This window comes from Eretmochelys imbricata, chromosome 10, assembly GCF_965152235.1.
Source record: "Eretmochelys imbricata isolate rEreImb1 chromosome 10, rEreImb1.hap1, whole genome shotgun sequence".
NCBI classification, from domain to species: domain Eukaryota; kingdom Metazoa; phylum Chordata; order Testudines; family Cheloniidae; genus Eretmochelys; species Eretmochelys imbricata.
The window spans coordinates 83,668,497-83,688,323 of record NC_135581.1 but is presented as its reverse complement, the minus strand read 5'-3'; the positions used below and the strand labels follow the sequence as shown (position 1 = coordinate 83,688,323).

General features: G+C 38.5%; 1 protein-coding gene across 1 annotated transcript in view; it reads left to right on the top strand.

Moving 5' to 3' along the window:
* The window catches only part of BLM (BLM RecQ like helicase), a 32,025-nt gene extending 13,226 nt beyond the window's left edge, over nt 1-18,799 (top strand). The window contains exons 9-21 of the mRNA XM_077829050.1: nt 1,356-1,469; nt 3,368-3,466; nt 3,575-3,723; nt 5,154-5,260; nt 5,686-5,846; nt 7,032-7,227; nt 7,732-7,922; nt 10,932-11,067; nt 11,411-11,610; nt 12,673-12,865; nt 13,481-13,603; nt 14,313-14,511; nt 18,527-18,799. Coding sequence (XP_077685176.1) covers nt 1,356-1,469; nt 3,368-3,466; nt 3,575-3,723; nt 5,154-5,260; nt 5,686-5,846; nt 7,032-7,227; nt 7,732-7,922; nt 10,932-11,067; nt 11,411-11,610; nt 12,673-12,865; nt 13,481-13,603; nt 14,313-14,511; nt 18,527-18,704 — 2,046 coding nt within the window. The 3' untranslated portion in view covers nt 18,705-18,799. The remainder of the gene's footprint in view (nt 1-1,355; nt 1,470-3,367; nt 3,467-3,574; nt 3,724-5,153; nt 5,261-5,685; nt 5,847-7,031; nt 7,228-7,731; nt 7,923-10,931; nt 11,068-11,410; nt 11,611-12,672; nt 12,866-13,480; nt 13,604-14,312; nt 14,512-18,526) is intronic.
* Nucleotides 18,800-19,827: the final 1,028 nt, after the last annotated feature.

Below are 19,827 nucleotides of genomic sequence, written 5' to 3'. Positions count from 1 at the left end.
CTAAATATAGGCTCCAAAGGCCATGTTTAGACACACAAAAAAGCAACCCGATATTTTCCGGGAAGCTAAGCACATGCAGTGCCTGTTGACTTCAGTGACAGCTGTGGCTGCTCAACATTGCTGGAAAAATGGCATGCATGGCGGGAAGGCACTTAGAGAAAGCATAATCATGGCGGTAGATTGCAAAGGATGGTTGAGAACTTAACTAGGAATTGCCTGGTGGCTTTTTTACTGGTTATATTGGTGGACATTTTGAGCAACTGTAACTGTTTTTTTAGAAAAGTGAATAGTTTTTGTTTTGGGGAATAGATAATACATTTTAAGGGCAAAATGCTGAGTGCAACTAAGGTGGGGGAGAGGTGCAAACAGGAGCATGCTACAACTTCCCAATCCTAAGCCCTTAAACTGCTCTCTGTTACTCTGGCTGGCTGTGATCCCCAAGTGACAACCTGCCATCCAGGGAATGCTGGAGCAGAGTGTGCTTTGTCCATGCTCTCTCACCACACCTCCTTGCTGCCAACAAACACATCTATGCTGAGGGCTGCAAGGGTGGTGATGTAAGACCCAGCTATACTTGCTCTGTGACTGCTGGGGACTTGCCTGCACTGGAGGAATTCCCGACTGGAGAGCTGCAGCTGTCTTTTTCCTCCACCTTAGCAGAGCTGAGGGCCAGGATTTGTCGCTGTATGTTGATTATATTACACTTTCAAAGTAAGTTTATGTCTCTCTTTCATAGCAGAGTCTAATTCATATGTTACAATTTACTGTTTATACTGAAGTTAATTGTTAGAGTATAAATTACTTCCTTCCTTGGAATATGGGTCATCTGTTCTGGCACCACATTATTATATGTTTGTGGGTACTAGGGAAGATATTAATTTTATTTAAAAATACTTTGTGTCTTCTAAGAACATCTACAGTGCTTCTCACATAAGATCTCAAATCACTTTACAAATATTACATAAGCTTTATGACACCCATTAAGTAAGCAAGTATCATTACAGCTATTTTATTGATGGGAATACTGGAGCACAGAGTAGGTAGGTGACTCCCAAAGTCACACAGTGCTTCGTTGATAGTTTGGAGCAGAACAAAGGAGTTCTGATTCCCATTCTTTTGCCTGATCGCTAGAGAGCACTGTGATGCCTGTAGTATGACTAGGTTTTTGTATTTTGCATGTATTTAGCATTTTCAAGATTTTTTTCAAATTCTGTATTCAGTGACAAAATGTATGAATACAGACCAGGTGTGCTTTTAATTTAGAAATAGGTTAAATGCTACATTAAGAAGAAATTTCTGAAGTTAAATGGATGTTAGATGAAATCTAAATATCTTTTTTCTTCTATACCACATAGATTTCTGCTACTTATCTGACTGGTGATAGGACTGATGCTGAGGCTTCAAAAATCTATATACAGCTGTCAAAAAAAGATCCTCAAATAAAACTTCTTTATGTTACTCCAGAGAAGGTTTGTATTTATCTTAAAAGTGAAAAGTGTCATCAAGGCAACAAAACAAAGATTTTTACTAGTAAAAATGTTTTGTAAGAATTTTTAATGCATCTAAATTTTAAAAAAAAATGCAACAAACATCTATCAGGAAACAACAAAAAAATCATTACAAAGGGATAAGCTACTAACATCTTTAGATAATTCTGTGAGATGCTGCCTGTCTGTAACTAATATGAATCAAAGAACAGCCCAAACAAAGCACAACCAACCAAGTGGTGAAATTTGAAATGAAAGACTGCCATGTTAATAATCCTTTCTAGAATGTATACCAGTCTGTCTCCCCAGCTGGTTGAGATAGAGTAACCTGTTATAAGTCTAACAGATCCAGGAGCTGCACTCTCATTTTCAGCCAAAATTCATATGGCTGTTTTGAGAGAGATTACAGGGGCAAACCAATAATTGTTATCCACCCAATCAAAGTAATTGGTTGCAGATCAGTATCAAAGCAACTATTCTGCTGCATTAATTTCCTACTGTAAAAATCGTCAATATGAAATGCTGTCTCTTTGATTATTCCTTGAAAGCCTTCTGGGGGAGCTGTTTAGTGGTGGAGGGGTCATGCTAATGAGTCTTTCCTCCCCCCAAGTCAATTTTGCATTTGATTTGGTGAGAAATAGGCTCTTTAAATGGCCAGTCACAGAAACCTGTGGGATTCCCTAATGCTGCTTGTTAAAACAGAATTTTGGCTGGATAAAAAAATAAGGATTTTTAGTTCCACATCAGTTTTCTAGTTGTTCATGAAAATCTGTCTAGAATGATGACCATTAAAGACTGCTTTAAAGGTTCTGTAGGCAGTTAAAAAAACAAAACAAAAACAAAAAACCACCTCTCTACAGAATCCTTAGTTTCATAATCTCTTAATTAAATAGGGTGGTGATTATTGTTAGGGGTCTTATTCCTTCACCCACTTACTTCCCTGGTCCTTCTCGCATGAACAGAGAGCAACAATACCCAAAGTCCAAAGGTGCAAACAATTTGATGTTTATTGGGGTGAACTTCCAGCAAGCATGATTTCAGTTTGCTTCCTTAGTGTCCCCCTTCCCAGCTCTGACACCACAGAGCCTTACACCTGTGTCCCTGTTCCCATTTCTGCCCTTAGCCAAACATGATTCCCATTTCCCCCACCCTTACTTCCTGATTGACTGCAGACTATATAGTAAAACTTGAGTTCTGCCTAGCTATACCTTAACCAATCATTTTCCTGAAATTTAACTAACCAATCCTAACATATTGTAACATGATTATGTAACCAATCATATCCCACCACCTTAATTAGTTTACACCCAGCAAAATTAATTATACAGCAGACAGAAACAATCACAGAACCAGATAGAGACCATGCAAATAAACAATAGCAAAGTGGGAACTATAAAGACAAAAAAATACAGAAGTGAGGATTTCACATCCCAGCTATTGATAAGTGAGTTCTTGCCAGGCAGGATGCTATCAAACTAAGTTTCCTTTTACATCTTCTAGGCACTTCCCTTTCTCTGGAGGCAATAGGCATTATCAGGACAGGACTGTATTCCTAACAGCCCAATAGCACCTTATTTCAATGTGACTAGTTCGGAATGTGAGGATGTGACCGGTCGCTTCCCAGCTTATGGCTGCCTCTGCTGGTTAGCCAAAGGCCTTAGCCTAAGAACAGGGCCTCAGACTGTCACAGTAAGAGAAGGCTCTTACACTGGCAGACAGTGATTTTGATTTTCTTTTATACCTCTATAACTAGCCAAGTGATAAGAATACACCTAAATTCTTAGAGAATAGGCCTTTACAGACAGGCCTGAATATCTATATTCTAACAATTATGTTTTAATGTTTTTCTGTTAAAAACACTTGGTGGTGGGTCTACCTAGGTTTGTTCAAGTGGCAGACTGATTTCAGCCCTGAAAAATCTGTATGAGAGGGACCTATTGGCACGTTTCGTTATTGATGAAGCGCACTGTGTCAGTCAGGTAGATAGATACCTATTGATTTTTATTTTGAAATATCCACAATTTCAAAATAGTTGGAAAACTTTATTCAGTAGAGTGTGAAAAGGTTAATTTTGTTTTTTAAACTAGTGGGGCCATGATTTTCGTCAAGACTATAAACGGCTGAACATGCTTCGCCAGAAGTTTCACTCTGTTCCTATGATGGCTCTTACTGCAACTGCTAATCCCAGAGTACAAAAGGATATTCTAAATCAACTTGAGATGCTAAAACCACAGGTGTAAGTTGTTTGGAAGTATTAAGAAAAATTTGTATAAATTGCACTTCACCTCTAGGCAGAAAAATTTTCACTTTCAATTTAAGAAATGAACTTGTGTTAATCCCTACTCAGTCACCTGAAAAATATAGATATTTGTATCTAATTTAATGTGATGGAGTACATGGAATTTAAAATCCATTAAATACAAAAAAGGTTAAAAATGAAGAGCAGACTTCCCAAATTTCTTTCCCCACTTGGGGAGACCAACTCTTCACACAGTAAAGTGTCATGAAGTTTTCTTTATCATTGAAAGGATGGGAGGGTAAATTGTCATGAAAACCTTGCAAAGCTGGTAAAGAATATGATCTATAGCATTTAGTGGGAAAATTCCAAAGCTTGAGTATGGCAAGGATTTTTTAATGTGGTAAACAGTGCAACTAAGGTATCAAATTAAATCTGGACTGTATTGCATTTGCACTGTGTGCAATAGAAAAACTGAAGTAATTTTGTCCTCCTTAAACCTATTGACTTCAAAGAGACTATCTGTGAAGTAAGGTGCTACTCAGGGTGAATAATCTGATCCATAGTTCTTTAGCATCAGATCTGGTAAATTTCTATTGCTCTTGGAAACTGTGATAGTCTGTTATTAAGAAACAGATATGCTTCAATGCATGCATTGATAGGTTTTGGAGTTAGAAACCATTACAAACTCTGTTACCAGTGTACATCAGGCTTCACAAATAGATAAATCAGATGTCACTTTAAATAGTGCATAAAGATTTGGTATCTTAACAATCAAATGATAGATTTGATGTGGACATTTGGGCTTTTTTATGGTTAACATGTAAAAGAAATGTCATCTAGTGTAGTTCATGCCCTGAAGAATGCATATAACAATCCTCATATTCTAAGCATGTCAGGATTTAAAAGGGAAAAATTAAGGTAGGTAAATTTTACTTTTCACCATATATATAAATATATATATAAATTTCACCAAATTTCACCAATTTTCACCATGTGTTCTGTCTCTGAGCATGTTTGTCCTGCTGGTTTATGTACTGCAGAGAGTAGGCCTGCTTTCCCAGCCATAGGATGAACACAACAACACTAGCATTTACCGAAGTGATCCCAGATCCAAAAAGTGAGGAAAATCAATCCCAACAGGGCCAGGTAGAATGAAAAAAGACCCCCTGTTCAGAGGTTTAGGGGAGGAAGTAGTAGTTAATCTTAATTTGGAGTCCTTCGAGACAATTCCTATCCTATGGAGATTACTACATAGTGCAAAATTGTGCAATACCAGGGTCACTCATTAATATCCTGGATTCAAAATTATGTTCTAAATGACAATCTAGTCTCATTTGCTTTGACCTTTTACTCTGAAGACTTGTAGCACCTCTTTTAAAAATATACTATGTATATGACGCTAACATGCTTTGGACATTATGTTTTAGGTTTACTATGAGCTTTAACAGGCATAACTTGAAATATGATGTATTGCCCAAAAAGCCAAAAAGGGTGGCATTGGACTGCTTGGAATGGATCAAAAAATATCATCCGTGTGAGTACTGAATCTTCTTGTAGATGGATGTGCTCATATACATTTCAATGAATTACAGTTCTTGTATAAGGCAATAGTGGGTACATAAAACTCTACTCTCCTATGCTTTTTGAGAGTACTGGTAAATGTAGAAGAACAAAATGCCGGAGGCAGAGTAATTTAGTTCTTTGATGCCATGACTTAAGTTTAATCAGTGGGACACCTTAAAATAGGGGTTCCTGATGGGAATGAATAGGAAAAAGGGATGGCAGGGACTTGTAGGTTAAAATATCTAAATAAGAAAATTGCCTTTGCCATGCAAATGTTTATTTTTTTAGCAAACTCTTAATGGATTTTATTAAAGCTGGGTTGACTGAGAAGGCTATTGATCCTTGTGAAACAGAAGAACCTACATTCCAGCACAAACTTTCTCTTTATATTCACAGATGACTCTGGAATAATTTACTGCCTCTCGCGACAGGACTGTAACAAAACCGCTGAAATCCTACAGGAAAAGGGTCTTGCTGCACTTGCCTATCATGCTGGCCTCAGTGACTCTGTTAGAGATCTTGTACAACGAAAATGGATTAATCAGGATGGGTGTCAGGTAAAAAGGAAAAACAAATGAGAAGGTTAATAGAGATTCCCACAGGAAGAATGTGGGACTCTCACAAAAACTCAGTGTAAACTAGAGCAAAATGCACATAAAAAATGAAACCAAAGTTGATATAAAAATCTTACATGACTAGACATGGAATTAAATAACTGTGCAGAATAGAGGGTCAGAAAACAGTTGCTAGCCCTTCTGTAGGGGAAGTGCTAATGTCAGCATCGCATTTACATGGAATATTTATAAGCAACAGTAATAAATATTATACTTAAGAATTTTACAGAGGTTAAGGACTTGAGGCATTGTCGTACTGCTGTGAGGGAAGGCACCCTTTCACAGGTGGGGAAAATAAGGCACAAAGTCGTTAAGTGTTTTTGCACAAGGTCACACAGCAAGTTTATGGCAGAGCAGGAGCTCGAACTCGCATCTTCTCTCAGTTCTGTGCTCTAACCACTAGACTCTTTCTGGGAAAGTAGCTGACATTTGTAAATATGTTTTGGCTGAATGTATCTTACTCCTCTTGGGATACACCAAAATTAATTTTGCATTCAATACAGGATCATATTAGGAGGGCCGTACCAAATTCACAGCCATGAAAAATGCGTCATGGACCGTGAAATCTGGTCTCCTCCCTCTCCCACATCCATGAAATCTGGTCTTTTGTGTGCTATTACCCTATACGCTACAGATTTCATGGGAGACCAGCGTTTCTCAAGTTGGGGGCACAGACCCAAAAGTGAGTTGGGAGGGGGGGGAGGGGTTTTCAAGGTTACTTTAGGGGAGTCGCAGTATTGCCACCTTTACTTCTGTGCTGCCTTCAGAGCTGGACAGCGGCAGCTGCTGCCTGGGTGCCCAGCTCTGAAGGCGGCACTCTGCCAGCAGCAGTGCAGAAGTAAGGGTGGCAATACCAATCCGTGACCCCCTGCAACTCTTTTTTTTTTTTTTGGGGGGGGGGGGGGGGGGTTAGGAGCCCTACAATTACCACACTGTGAAATTAAATAGCTGAAATCATGAAATTTACAATTTTTAAAATCCTATGACCATGAAATGGACTAAAATGGACTGTGAATTTGGTAGGGCCCTACATATGAATGATCACAATACATTCATAGTGTAAAGTTGCTGTATGAATAGCTTGTATTAGCTTTATGATTGTATAATAATTTATGGCTCTTATTCCAGGTTATATGTGCAACAATTGCTTTTGGCATGGGAATTGATAAACCAGATGTACGCTATGTTGTTCATGCATCCCTCCCTAAATCTATGGAAGGTTATTATCAAGAATCTGGCAGAGCTGGACGAGATGGTGAAGTTTCTCACTGTGTGCTTTTCTATAGTTATAGTGATGTAACCAGGCTTAGAAGGCTAATACAAAGTAAGCAAAGGCTCCCATCTCTGATATATCAAATGTTATGACAGGAAATAAGTAATTCAGTCAGTGTTAAGTTTTTGTCCTGTTCTATTTACATATTAGTTTGCTATTTTAAAGATCTTCAGAATGCCATATAATGCTGGACTGAGTCACTGTAGTTGCAGAGTCCCCCCAGCATGCTTTCATTGTTCCCCTCTCTGAAAATTTTCTTTACCTATACCTTAGTTTTAGTTTAAAAACCCAACCAATGTATTCATTTTGCAGAATTTCCAAACTTCTACTTTTGGGGCAGATACTGAGAGCATTTCTGTGGCTTTCTTTCTCCCCCATGTTCTTAAATTCTTAAAAGTGGAATGAGATGTCTTGACTGGCTAAGAATGTATTTTTTTGCCTAGGTAGCTGACTACTTTTATCTAAGTGCTTGAGGTAAATTGTTTGATCAGTAATGACTTTAGCCTTTGTGTACATTGTGTAACAAATACAATGAATGCATCCCTTTTATTTCAGTGGAAAAAGATGGAAACAGTCAAACAAGAAAAACCCACTTTGACAACCTTTACAGTATGGTTCATTACTGTGAGAATGTACATGAATGCCGGAGAATACAGCTTTTGGCTTACTTTGGGGAAACTGGTTTTAATCTTTCCTTTTGTAAGGAACACCCAGAAGTAACTTGTGACAACTGCTGTAGAAAGAAGGTAAAAAATTACATCATCTGTAAATTTCAGCTCTTAAAATTGTGGGGTGTTTTTCTTAAGGTTGGTAAAAAAAAAACAAAAAAAAACCCAACAAAAAAAAAAAACCTTGATAATATATTCTAGAAGGCAGTACAGAGATACTGAGTGAGATCCTTCATGCCCTGTGATACCAAGTGTTTTGAGTTGGTCCCAAGGTGTAACCTAGAACAGACTTACACTAGTTGCATTTGGACCCCAGGAACTGTTGGGGCAGCTGGGGACTGGGAAGTTTAACGATACCCTCCAACACCTCTTTTTCTCCCAGCCATGCCTACTGTGCCAGAAGAAGTTGGCACAGAACTCACTGTGGTGGCTATGCCACCTAGGAATTCTCCCCACAGGTGGAATCCTCCAGCTACTGTCTAAGAGGGCTCGAAGGCAGCTTTGTTTTGGGGTAGGAGTTTTGGGGTAGGAGAGGGTTTGCAGTCTCTGCAGGTCAAGATCTGTTGACCAATAGATTGCTAGTGTGAACAGGAGTAAAACAAAAGGGTTGATGGATATCTTAAACCCACCATTTTTTCCAGCTTTGCAGGCCAATCAAGCATCTACCGATATTTGGTTTAAATATCTGGTGCTCCTAGTAATTCAGTAGATGACATTTTCAAATAAATATTACAATTTTAATAATCCACAAAATAAAGGCTAGGTTTAATTCATATATATTGACCTACTTACTCGTTACTCATATTTTCCTTTATCTGAATTAACTTTTAAAAAGGTATTCAATTGCAGTATAAATTACTGTCTTCAAGAAAAGTTAAGAAATAGTTTTTAAGTGCCTTAGAAAGGAAGTCCTGTTACCTTAAGAAAAAACTAATTGGTGGGAAAAAGTGCAGGAGGACTTTTTTCCACACCAAATGTGAGATTCTTTAATAAGTCTGCTGATTGAATTTAGTACACCTAGTTTTTAAACTGCAGAGGACTTCAAACACTAATCCCCATAATACCTCAAGGTAGGTAAGTATGATACCATTTTACAGATGGTGAAACTGAGGCAGAAAGGTGTTTGTTTCCATAGTGAGTCAATATTACAGTCCAAAGGACTTTATTTCTTAATCCTGTGCTCAGTGCACTACCCCACACTCTTCTCAGTTTTAAACCAACGATAATATTGAATAAAATAATGTAGACTCTACATAGTATATTATCATTTGGATGCACTAGAATTTATGCATCCAACTCTCGTTACTGTTGAGTAAATCCTATATGGATATTTTTAAAATTAGTTAACTTGATCAACACAATACTCGAACAGTACTCTTGCAGTTTGAGTGTATAAACTCTGTTAAACCAAATAGAATCATAGAATCATAGGACTGGAAGAGACTTTGAGAAGGCTTCTAGTCCAGTCCCCTGCACTTATGGGAGGACTAAGAATTCTCTAGGTCATTCCTGAGAGGTGTTTGGAGATTTTTAAGAGCAGATTAGACAATGACAGAGATTCCACAACCTCCTTAAGCAATTCATTCCAGTGTTTAATCACCCTGACAGTTAGGAAATGTTTCCTAATGTCCAACCTAAACTGTCCCTGCTGCAATTTAAGCCCATTGCTTCTTGTCTTATCCTCAGAGGTTAAGGAGAACAATTTTTCTCCCTCCTCCTCTTTTATCTACTTGAAAGCTGTTATCATGTCCCCTTGCAGTCTTCTTTTCCAGACTAACCAAACCCAATTTTTTCAGTCTTCCCTCATAGGTCATGTTTTCTAGACATGTAATCATTTTTGTTGCTCTTCTCTGGACTTTCTCCAATTTGTCCACATCTTTCCTGAAATGTGGCCCCCAGAACTGGACACAATACTTCAGTTGAGGCCTAATCTGCGTGGAGTAGAGTGGAAGAATTATTTTTCATGTCTTGTTTACAGCACTCCTGTAATACATCCCAGAATTATGTTTGCTTGGTTTTTTTTGCAACAGCATTACACTATTGACTCATCTTTAGCTTGTGATCCACTATGACCCCCAGATACCTTTCTGCAGTACTCCTTCCTCGGCAATCATTTCCCATTTTGTATGTGTGCAACTGATTGTAACTTGCATTTGTCCTTTCTGAATTTCATCCTATTTATTTTACACCATTTCTACAGTTTGTCCAGATCATTTTGAATTTTCATCTTATCTTCCAAAGCACTTGCAACCCGTTCCAGCTTGGTATTGTCTGCAAACTTTATATGTGTACTCTCTATGCCATCCATCTAAATGATCAGTGAAGATACTGAACAGAACTGGACTCAGAACTAATCCCTCTGGGACCCCACTTGATATGCCCTTCCAGCTTGACTGCAAACCACCAATAACTAGTCGCTGGGAATGGTTTTCCAGCCCGTTATGCACCCATTTTACGGTAGCTCCATTTAGGTTATATTTTCCTAGTTTGTTTATGAGAAGGTCGTGGAAGACAGTATCAGAAGCCTTACTAAAGTCAAGATATACCACATCTACCACTTCCCCCCTATCCACAAAGCTTAGTGCCCTGTCAAAGAACGCTATTAGGTTGGTTTGCCATGATTCGTTCTGGGCAAATCCATGCTGACTGTTACTTATCACCTTATTATCTTCTAGGTGTTTGCAAATCGATTGCTTAATTATTTGCTCCATTATCTTTCTGGGTACTGAAGTTAAGCTGACTGGTCTGCAATTCCCTGGGTTGTCCTTATTCCCCTTTTTATAGATTGGCACTATATTTGCCCTTTTCCAGTCTTCTGGAATACTGTATCAATTTTGTACAACAATAAAATTGCTTTGCAATATCTATGTTCTTTAACTTTATTGATCCTTTTACATTTTCAAAGGATTATTTACTAACCTAAAATTCCCAATGGCATATCAATGTAAATAGGCAATAACTAATCTGTATGTGGATCAGAATTAATTTATGATTGAAAAAGCCCAGCAGTTAGAAACAAAGTTGTCAGTAGCAAATGGTATTAGTTACAATGGAAACAAATCTTTCTAATCAAATCTATTGTGATAGGATTACAAATCAAGAAATGTGACGAATGAAGTGAAAAGTATTATAAGATTTGTTCAAGAGCATTGTGGACAAATGGGGAGAAGAAATGCAGGTTCTGGAAGGTATACGTTGAACATGATGATTGACATTTTCTTGGGTAAGTTCTGTTCTACTGCTCAAATTTGGTGTAGGCTGTATGCCAGAGGGTCCATAAAGCACGGGCAGAAGCTAGAAACAAGATATATACCAATAGGGTTCCTTTCTGAGAGTAATCCATATGGCATGTGCTCTAGAATAAATAAAAACCCTAGCCTTAACTGGCTATATAGTTACTATACTATATAGTGTAGATAAAATGATAATTATTGTAAGTCTTCAAGCTTCTGCCACTTGTTCAGGTTTTTGTGAATGGGCTGTGCAAAATGGCTCCATAGCCTTCTACAGTTGTGTAACTTACTGGCTTGGTTATTAAACCAATTCTGTTTGTTCTTACTAAACAGGTACGAAAAGTGCTAGGATTCAGTCCGGTATATTTGGGAAGGGAGCTGCTTACTCACGACATAATGCGGAAAGGCTGTTTAGAAAGCTGGTACTGGATAAGATTCTTGAGGAAGAATTGTATATCACTGCTGCCGAGCAAGCAGTAGCATATGTAACGGTAGGAGAGAGAGCGCAGGCTGTCCTAGATGGATATCTACAGGTGTGTAACAAATTTACTTTTTCTTTAATTCTACATTGGTGTTTCCTTCTTAAATTAAAATGAAACTGTTGCTCTTCTCTGCTTTAAGAACATGCTTTGAATTTACATTGAGTGCCAGGATAGTTTTAAAAACAAAAATAACTACATTTCTATAATCTCATATATTCAATAATTTCAGGGTGCTTTGCAACCATTAGTTAAACTTTACAAAACTCTGGTGAGTTGTCAAGAGTACTAGTATAACCTGCTTGTAGATGATGGAAACTGAGGTACAGAAATTACTTGTCACCTGTAGGAAATAGTATGCGGTAGGTCTGGTTTCCAGTCCAATGCTCTAACCAAGCACTTCTCAAGTGGTAGGGCATGACTCAAAAAGTGGTGCATCAACTGGGTTACACCCCACAAGGGGAGAAACAAAAGTGGCAAAATCCTGTGATCCCTAGGACTCAAAAGGAGCTAGTTAAGTGGAGGAAAAAAGCAACTCTCTCTCCTTTCCTTGAGGCTGTTTCTGCCTTGCTCCTTTCTCTCCTAATCCCAGTCCATCTGCAGCTCCTCAGCCCTCTTCACCAGCCAGTGTTAAGCTCCAAGGAAAGCTGCACTACAAGAGGCTGCATAGCCAGCGCACCGGTAACTCCCCTTTCAGAGCAGTCCTGTGTACGTAGAGGTAAAAGAGAGAAGCCACTTTAAGCAGCCAGCCCGCAACAATAGTCCCACCAGCTCCATCAGCCCCCACCCAAACTTGCTGTGTGGTTTTTTGTTTTTTTCCTGTTTTTTGTGAACTCAGTCCCACAATTCTTTTAAAAAGGATTGTGCCTACTAACCACGTGGCTTTGGGATTCCTGGTGAAAAACCCCATACACATAAAAAGGATCTTGTATAGAGTTGTTCTTCTTGTTGGGTAAACAGTTACCTTAAGTCAATAACAAATGTTATTAAAAAAAATTTTTTTTTTTCAATTTTAATACCTGTTTTTACTGGTTAAAGGCCAGATATCTGCTGTTCAGCAGCTCTGGAATTTCTCTCATATAAATTAATCACTTATTTAATTTCTTATTTTAACAGGTGGAGTTTTATGAAACTGAGAATGCCAGCAGTATTCGAAAGCAAAGGGCTTCAGTGACAAAAATGTCACAACGGGAAGAGATGGTTAAGAAATGTCTTGTGGAACTTACAGATGTTTGCAAAACTCTTGGAAAAGTTTTTGCTGTCCATTACTTCAATATTTTTAACACTGCTACACTCAAGAGAATAGCAGGTAATGTTTATCCTCATGACCAAAACTCCTATGGGGGCAGTAGGCTATTTCTGGTTCAGGGCAGGATTCATCCCAGGGTGGGCTTACACTTGGTGGTGGCGGGCACGCTTTGTGACAGTTTGAAAGCACACTGATTGACTTCCATCCTTCAGCTTGCTGCTGACAGTAGTGTACATGCTAACTAACTGGGAGGCGATCTGCTGGAAGAGAGGCATGTGTGCTATTCTGCCCTGATTTCTTTAAACCCCCGTTCCTAAACTGTGCTCTGATGGGCATGATTAAGTTCTATTTGTCTACTGCGTATTAAGCTCTATAATGGAGCTCTTGAAAGAGTATTTAAGATTTTCTCTGATTCAGTTTGTTCCTTGTTTAGTATATGAATGGGAGTTGGTAGTTCTGACATCCTACTGATGGGCAACATATTGCCCATCTTCCAACAAAATTCCAAAAATACATCTGGTTGTCTGATTTCAATCCTGTCTACACTTTACCTGAATTTTAAATCTACAAATGTTCCTTTGTTTTTTGTTTTGTTTTTTTTTTAAAAAGTGTGCAAAATCTGTTTTGTCTGATATAAATTTTATCTAATCAAAATTTCTTTACATCTGCATACAGAAACCTTGTCTTCTGACTCGGAGGTTTTGCTTCAGATTGATGGTGTTACAGAAGACAAACTGGAAAAGTATGGTGCAGAAATAATTCAAGTCATGCAAAAGTACTCTGAATGGACACTGCCAGGTATAGTATGCCTTGCATCCAAATGAGTGTGCTTTTTATTTAAAAGCCTTTTCTCTGTATGAAGTTACATAAATAAGGGGTCCATGTTAAAATACAGCTTTATGGCGTGTGTTCAAACTTTCATTTTTAAAAATTGTGGCTTTTCAGAGCACAGAAGCATCCTTAACTAAGAGGTGGGAGGGGAGGTGGAAGAGGAGAGATTCACTATCTATCTTAAGAAATAGACAGTGGTGGATAACTGGACTTCAGATGTCCTGGGTAAGAACAAGAGAAGAAAAGTAAGATTGCTCATCTGTTGGCCCGCCTTTCATGGCTGGGAGCAGAGAGGAGATTTTCAGCCTTGAGGTGTATCGTGCACTGTAATTTTCCCATTCACATCAACTAGTTATGGGCTAGCATTGTAGCATGGGTGAACAAATCAGACTAAAGTTCTCCACTGACTCATGTGTTGGTCAACTGTAAATCTAGCAGAGAAAAGTGTAACCTGATTCAATGGTTGAAAGTTGAAGCTAGACAAATTCAGGCCAAAAATAAGGCATAAATTATTAGCAGGGAAGGTAATTAGCCACTGGAACTATTTATCAAGGGTTCTGGTGGATTCTTCATCACTGACAATTTTTAAATCAAGATTACTCTAGGAATTATTTTGTGGAAGTTGTCCCAGACCATGTCCCAGTTGCATTAGTTTTAACAAAATGTCCATTTGTAGAAGACACTGACTCTTACCACACTGTGGACACGGACGCTGGAAAACGTGAGAGTGAGGAGATAGAGGAGACACACACAACTTCTAGCTATTTTTGCAACAGCACAAACAAAGGAAAGAAGAGGAAAAGACCACCATTCTTCAGAGAATCCAAGAAGAAAAAAACAGGTTATGGTGGTAGCCAGCAGTCTCGTTCCAAGGGGTATGTAGTTTGTTAATACTTGTAACACGGATTTAACCAAAATAGCATGATAAAAATACCCACTAAAGTGTTGAATTAAGGTTGCTTTAATTTAATGTTGAAGAATATAGTCAGTAGGAAAACGGTGAAGGGGGAGAGAGGCATTAGCCCAGCCGCATGAAAAACATGGATTTGGAAGCATTTATAACCTCTTTATAAAGTCATTATTGTACAATGGTGATACTTCAGAAGCACACATGACTCCTGTGGAATCCCTGGATCTGAGAGGTGCTTGTCTCTCTCTGATTTCACACAAGGCTAGAATATGGAGTGCAGAGCAGATGATCTCTTCCTTGCTCTCCAGGCATCCAGGAGGGTAGCAGTGTCAGGAGAAATGCACCCCATGTAGCAGTGGGAAATGGGTTTGAAGCAAGAGACTGATCTTATGCATGACAATATGTTAAGGATTTCACTCCACCAATCTCATTTTAATCAAGTTAAGGTCCTGGAAGACTTGTATCCATTCCATAGAATTACAGTAAACTGAGGGATCCAGGGATTGAAAAAATCTTACATCACACTCACAACTGTTTTCAGATAATGAAAAAAATATTCTAAGCTTGATTCTGTGCCTTCCCTTTGAAATCTCCTTCTGTCCCCTAAAAATGGAAGTGGGACAGATGTTCCCCAGTTATAATTTTTCCATCTGGAATCTCCAGTAAATATATCTTTTAAATACTAAGCAGCCTGCCAGAGCCCTGAAATTTAGGTTCATTACTAAACATTAGTTTTGTGGTTTTCAATACAGTACACAACTGCAGATGTGCTGGTGGGGCAAATGTTCTTGTTTTCCTTTGTCACTGTAATTGGTGACATCTATATTTCCCAAAAGCTCCTATCAAAGTTGCATGCTTTGCAGCAGTTTTTAATTCTGATATTAACTTAAAGCAAGCCACAATTTTATTGGCATACCTTTCCACTGTTTTTGAAACTTTTGCAGGCAAGGCAACAGATTGAGCAAAATTTAAAGAGATGCTGTCAAGAATCTTTTGTTTATTTTTTGCTTACTCACTTGGAATTAGTGCTAAAAAAATGATTTTGGAAGCTTGAGAATTAGTTTTGTCTTTCTGGTTTTTCCTTTTCCATTTGTAAACATTTTGTCTTCCTCCCCCTTCTTTTGCCCACAGCTTCTCACATAGAGCACCCAACAATATAGCTCTGCTTCACTTCCTTATCTGTATACTATTGGTATTGGTAGCATTAAATTGTGTTTCTTAATTTGTGCTCCATTTGTTCACTATGGATACATATATACCACCCGAACAAGCAACCTTGTAGGTCTTACGTACACAATGACTATTTAAGCATTCATTTATTTCTTGCAACAGCAAGGAGGATTTTGAAATACAGAGGACATTTCCCCCAGAAGTTGGGGCTTAAACTGTATGGTGGTTTGCTGCTTAACTTTCTGGGTTAAATGAATTTATTCCATAACAGCAGTATTTAAAACATTTGACAGAGAAGGTCTGAAGTTAAAATGAATCATGAGAGACAAACTCTGCATTTGATATAAACAAGATTAGTGCAAACATGTTGTTTTTACCCAATAAGTTTCCTCTTCTAGATGAGAATCACAGGGGAAAAAACCCTGGATAATGTTAATACATAACAGTTACTTAAGTCTAAAGACACTGGAAACTAAATGTAGGTAATACTCATTTTAGAAAATTAGAAGGATGCTGGAAAGCACAGAAAAATTGTCTGGCCTCATTAAGGCATTCAGAGATCCATCTTCAAAATGGATCTTTTCCACTCATACCACAAAGTTCATATCAATTGCTCCCCCAAAAAACTTTTACCTTAATTGTGCAGTGTCTGCAAAGATTCCCATCTTCTCCATGCTCTTAGGTAACACATTTTTATTCTATTTTTATTCTTGAATTGGCAAAATAAATGATTTCCCACTATTCACAAAGATTACCTATGCCAGCAGCCAGAGGTGTTTTTTACGTAGCACTAGCACATCTGCATGAACGCACATGCTAGGTCCAGATCAGAAAATAATGAAATTTACGTGGGAAGAGCAAAGGTTACCTTCTGGTTCATTTGGAGATGTTATTCACACTTACCCTCCTAAAAACTACTGAATAGTGTTCCAGGCACAAAACATTGTGGTATCCCACCACAGAAGGGGAATAGTAAATGGTGGGTGAAATAGTTATGGAGGGAACTGATCGTATAGCACTTTCTATTATAAAGGATTCTTCTGACCTTTTTCTGAGACACACTCAGACCTTCATTGTTTGCAGCAGCCTTTGATATTTGGCTTGAGCTAGGGAAGTGCCTTTTCTTTGTTCCCTGCAATCCCATTCAACTTTTTGCTGACATATAAATTACTAAAAATTGCCATTTCCCTTCTCCTGTTTACATAGCTCGTCATGAGAAAATAACTGAACACAATAACATTCCAAAGTGCTCATCTCACACCACCACCAAATCATCATTAGCAGATACTATACCTGGGGTTGCCCCAGAACAGCTGTAATTTGTGGGGGAAGGGGACTGAGTTGGGATCCTTGGACCCAGCAGATGGCCCTAATAGATCCATAGTCCCCTCTGGATGCACCTGCATGAGGCAGAAACCAGGCTGGGTTCTTCCCCATCCCTTCCACATAAGAACCTGGCTCCAGTTGCACCATCCCCCGGATTTACCATATGAAGCAGGAATGCCAAGTCCTGGAGATGAACAGAAGGCTAGGCTGGATTTAACTCCATTCTTCATAGACCCAGAAGTCCATCCTCCCTCTGGGATAACAGCCTCCTGCTGCCAGTTAAGTTAGCCCTGGAGCTCAAGTGGTAGCAGCCTGTGCTGTAGGTTCATGGTACAAACCCTGATAATGATGGATCGGGGGGTGGGGGGAGGGGAGGAGAAGAGGAATGGTGGTTAGTTACGCTAGTAAATTTATTTTTTCTTTTAAAATAGTTAGAAAAACATACAGAAAATTACACTAAAGGTCAAGCACGTGAAAGTTAGGAGATTCCAGATTTATGGTTATCTATAACATTAATTCTGCCCCCTTGTGCATATGCATTATGGAACAGTCTAGGTATATGATCATATGCAGTTTTTCCTCAGGATTCCTGCCCATTCAGTGTACAGGATGGACATGCAGGAGTGCAGACTTATTGTACAGGCAACCATAGATCTGGCATTTCTTAACGTCTGAGTGCTTGACTTTGCATTTTAAACAACATTCTTTTAACAAGCTTTGTATGTAATTGCTATAAGGTCTGTAAATTGCTTTGGTAGCTTTCCTAGATCAGGGGAATCAAACTCATTTGGAGGACAGGGCCAAATTGTATAATTAATTATAGTTCTTGAGCCTGGCTATACAATCAGGACTATATACTCACAATGCAGTGGAATACCCACTGATGTCAGTAGGTGGTTTTCAGAGCACAAGAAAAGACAATGGCCTGTATGTACTGATTATGTTCAGTTATTTATTCAATGCCTTTATTGAGAGAAAATAAGATCTCCTTTAATCCCACTGCTGTTTCTGCCCTCTCCTCTCCATCTTTTCTGGATTTCCTCCTCTGCAGGAACTCCCAATTTCCAATCCAGTGAACTTCCCTACCTTTCTATCCTCTAAAATGATCAGTGATTTCAGTATTTAAAGTTGTCACTAAGGTGTCATTTAAAGTTGATCCACTAATCAGACTAATAGAGGAAAAGGGACTTCACCCTTTTGCATGACTGTTTCAGGCTGTCCGCAGACATCATAGCCTATATTACACCTGGTTCACCTTTAAAAGGTTACTTCTGCACCCATGAGCGTTAGAAATTTACTTTTGTTTTTAAATGAAAGATTAGATTCTGGAGAATATGAACGTGTTTATGCAAGCCACATCATGCCGGTGGATTTGGCACATGGGTCATATATTTGACTCTCTTAGATAAAATGTAATATACAGGTTTATGGTATTGGTTATCATGTTGATATGCTAAATCATCCTTTTTTCTCTACATTTGTAGGGGTTATATCAACAACAAAAAGGTCTCTTCTAACGCCAAAGCCCAGACATCATCAAGATACAATTCAACATCTTATGGTGCTACAGTCATGCCAGGAACCAGTAGGAAACTGGGGATTATGGCACCACCAAAGCCCAAAACCAGACAATTCCTTAAACCTTCCTACTCACTATTGTAACTACTAGAATGTAAATACTGTATAAAGCTACAAGCTGTCAGCATTTCCATTAACTTCCAGTTTTTCAAATGTATTAAAGCTTTGACATCATACATCTGTACAGTACAAAGAGTGTATTTGTTTAAATAAATGCTTTTAGATAAATGCATCTCTTTATTTGGAACTTTTAATTCTTCCCTGATGTTAAATATTCTTCTTATAAAAAGAACATGCTAATTTTGATTGATTATAGAAGACTTAGTAGTTATTGATCATTGTAAGAATGCTCTAATTCTTTGAGAACTACCTTTCTCTGATTCCACATATGGGATGTATATGACTGTAGCTCAAACCCAGTTACCAGCAGTGATGGTTGGAGCCACGAACCTTATTGACCATACTAATAAAGGATGATATCCTTCAGTAGTTCAGGGCCAGCTAGCTGGTCTTGAATGGTTTTCTATAAAAAAATCTAGGTTTTAGGATGACTTTCTTAGTTTGAGGTGTTTAGCTTAATTTAGTTTTAGTATCATAGTCCTGGATATTTCCCCCACATCTCCTGGGTCTAGCAGCCCCTTGGGGCATTTGAAGTATTGCCAAGAGTATGTGTGAAAACTGCAAGGCTTTATAGTCTGTCAGACACATAAGTGCTGCCTGAGTTAAGGGCATTCTTTGGATCTTACCTGGCTTGTGGTGGGGTTTCCTTCAGAGCTTCAAAACACCTTTCTGTCCTCATGAGCTCTGAACTGCATCAACATAGGCCCACATCCACACTTGATAAATTGCACTTTCACCCCATCAATTTATTTAAATGCTTCACAGATTTTTTTAAGCCTGGAAGGGACCATTATGACTATCTTGTCTGACCTGCATAACACAGGTGAGAGAATTTCACCAACTCCTGCATCAAACCCATAACTTCTAGTTGAGCTAGAAACATATCTTTTAGAAAGACAGGCAATCGTAATTTAAAGACTTCAAGTGATGGATAATATACCACATCCCTTTGTAAGTTGTTCCAATGGCTAATTACCGTAACCATTACAAATCTGCCTCTCAGTTGTAGCCTAAATTTGTCTAGCTTCAGCTTCAAGCTATTGGCCCTTATTCTTTCGTCTCCTAGCTTTAAAAACCCCTATCAAAT